Source organism: Pinus tabuliformis, chromosome 6 (assembly GCF_031772625.1).
Source record: "Pinus tabuliformis cultivar Carrire ecotype Pingquan chromosome 6, CPIR1, whole genome shotgun sequence".
Taxonomy (NCBI): domain Eukaryota; kingdom Viridiplantae; phylum Streptophyta; class Pinopsida; order Pinales; family Pinaceae; genus Pinus; species Pinus tabuliformis.
The window spans coordinates 1,524,339,916-1,524,342,328 of record NC_142292.1 but is presented as its reverse complement, the minus strand read 5'-3'; the positions used below and the strand labels follow the sequence as shown (position 1 = coordinate 1,524,342,328).

The following is a 2,413-nucleotide window of genomic DNA, read 5'->3' as shown; positions in this document are numbered from 1 at the left end:
TAGAAATTATTATAACTAGCCAGAACTTTACACATAAATTATAATAGTAACAATGAAAATCCACATTATTAATCATAATGATAATTATCCACCTTATAATTGATCGGATGGGATCTAATTGCATCAATCATAGTCACAGTGGTCTAAATTCACTTTAGTAAAATCCAATCTAATAATGTCTTATTATGACTAACACAACCACATTTATTAATATATCTTTAACGTATATCAACCACATTTATTAATATATCTTTAACGTATATCAACCACATTTATTAAATATACCTTAAAGTTTATCAACCACATTTACAAATATAATTCACTACTCATAATGATAGTTGAAATCCACGATAAAATTGCCGATTCAATAGTAATCGTGTTTGAAATTTAAATAAAAACGGTCAACATGGGCGGTTTTATCATTTCTCCGCAATGTGAAACGAGGAGTTCCATGGATCTACCCGGGGCATGTAATATCTGTCTTGTCCGGCTGTATAAATGTACGCGTCCGCGTGATATTAGTTCCATGATATCTTCCAACATACGCGTTGCAGGTGGGGTCTCTATCAGACAACAACACCCAAAGATGCCCCGTCTCCTTTCATATCCTGTGCAATCTGTAGCTCTCAGTAGGTAATCCTGATTTGCTAGAATATTGTCCAGGGGTCCAGCCGAGGCTCGAACCTCGAACCATGGCTGCTGCATACCCACCTTCTTATGCTTCTTCTCCGCCCTATGTTCTTCTCCTGGTAGCTGTAGTGGCCGTGATTCTTGTGGTGCCAATTTTGTTTCCAGAACAGAGAAATCTGGTGGAGATGGCGGGCGAGATAAATCCAGTCTTGGTCATGGCGGCGCCCGTGGTGTTGATCTTGGTCATAAGGTGGCTCTCCTCCTCTTCCAACACTAACAGGATTTCTACATTGTTCGGTGGTGGGGATCCCTCTTCCATTCACAGGGCCGGGGGATCTCCTGTTGGCGTGCTCGTTGTGCTTTTGATTGTGCTGCTCATGATCTGGAACCAGTCCTCTGGAGACCATGATGATTCAGTGGCATAAACCTTGAGGTTCATGGGTAGATTTCACTGAGGTCTGTGTGTATTCTTCTCTTATTATCATTATTTTGATTCTTCTGTATGTATTCCTTTAGATCTGTCACAATGCCGAGGTTATAATTAGCTATGTGCTGTATAAAATAACAAATCAGAAAACTTCATATAAGATCTATACGAATTTATGTTTGAGTTTTATCGGTTTAATTGAAATGAGAAGGATAATGTGTTGCCAGATCCAGGCGATCGATTCTTTGAATAGGAATATACCCATCTCAGCTGTTTTATTGCAAAGTATTCTTTGGGTTTCTGGTTTGTACCATTCGATTCACATGTATCTATTTTAAGGTCTGGGATTGTGGATGTTCTGAGAGGTCTGACATGATAAAGTGCATATCTTATGTGTGGTGGATATTTGAGCTATTTATATCCATCTATTGTTCTCTTAACAATACTCAGTGGTCCTTTATTCAAAAGGAAGATCGGCCAGTTTGTCATTTGGCAGGGTAACTTCACGATAGTATCAGTCTAACCATTGTTAGCCAAAACAACTTCACATGGCCTGTCATTCCCCGATCACAAGGACAAGGGTACCTGAACTTATTACTTTTTAATAACAAGGACAACAACACATGCACAGTGCACTTATTGTTCTCATTCTCTGGTAGCAAGCATGGCAATATATGAACTTATTACTTTCATTCTTTCATAGAAAACACAACCAGGTTCGATGGGAAGCACAACTAGGTTCTAAGGTGTGTATTAAATGAATTTGTGATATAATAAGTGTATTCATGCTATATTAAAGAATATCTCTAATTTTATTAAGAATATCTCTAATTTTATTACATATTGATAAGTATTTTTCAAATATATTTGTAAAACCCTTTTTCATTATATGTTTTCAATAAAAAAAATAAATCTTGTTTTCCTTTTTTTTTTAAATTTTTTTATTTTCTAATATCTATAAACCACAAATACTTTGCATCTCCCAATATCTTTTTATAATTTCAATTTTTTTTTATAAATCAATATGATAAAATATTGGTCAACATCTCCTAATATCCATATTATATTGGTTTTATTCTTCACGACTTTAAATCCCTTTTTATGAACCAATGTGATAAAATGTGATAAGATATTGGTTAATATGGTGAAGACTAGTATTAAACCACAAATACTTTACATCTCCCCATATCCATAGTATATTAATTTTATTCTTCACAGTTTTAAATTTCTTTTCATGAATCAATGTAAAAAAAAAACTTAGTAAAAACTAGTATTAGGATGTTAGTTGATCTTTCATTTCCTTTCCTAAATAGCTTAGCCATTGTTATGCCTCTACCTCCCATCAAATCATTTCAA

The 2,413-nt window shown here is 34.8% G+C and overlaps 1 protein-coding gene across 1 annotated transcript; it reads left to right on the top strand.

Moving 5' to 3' along the window:
* Positions 1 to 559: 559 nt before the first annotated feature.
* On the top strand, positions 560 to 1,692 carry LOC149264522 (uncharacterized). Its single transcript, XM_089389841.1, has 2 exons — positions 560 to 1,086; positions 1,285 to 1,692. Exon 1 carries the CDS (start codon positions 693 to 695, stop codon positions 1,053 to 1,055), a length of 363 nt encoding a protein of 120 aa, XP_089245967.1. The 5' UTR covers positions 560 to 692; the 3' UTR covers positions 1,056 to 1,086; positions 1,285 to 1,692.
* The last annotated feature ends 721 nt before the right edge of the window (positions 1,693 to 2,413 follow it).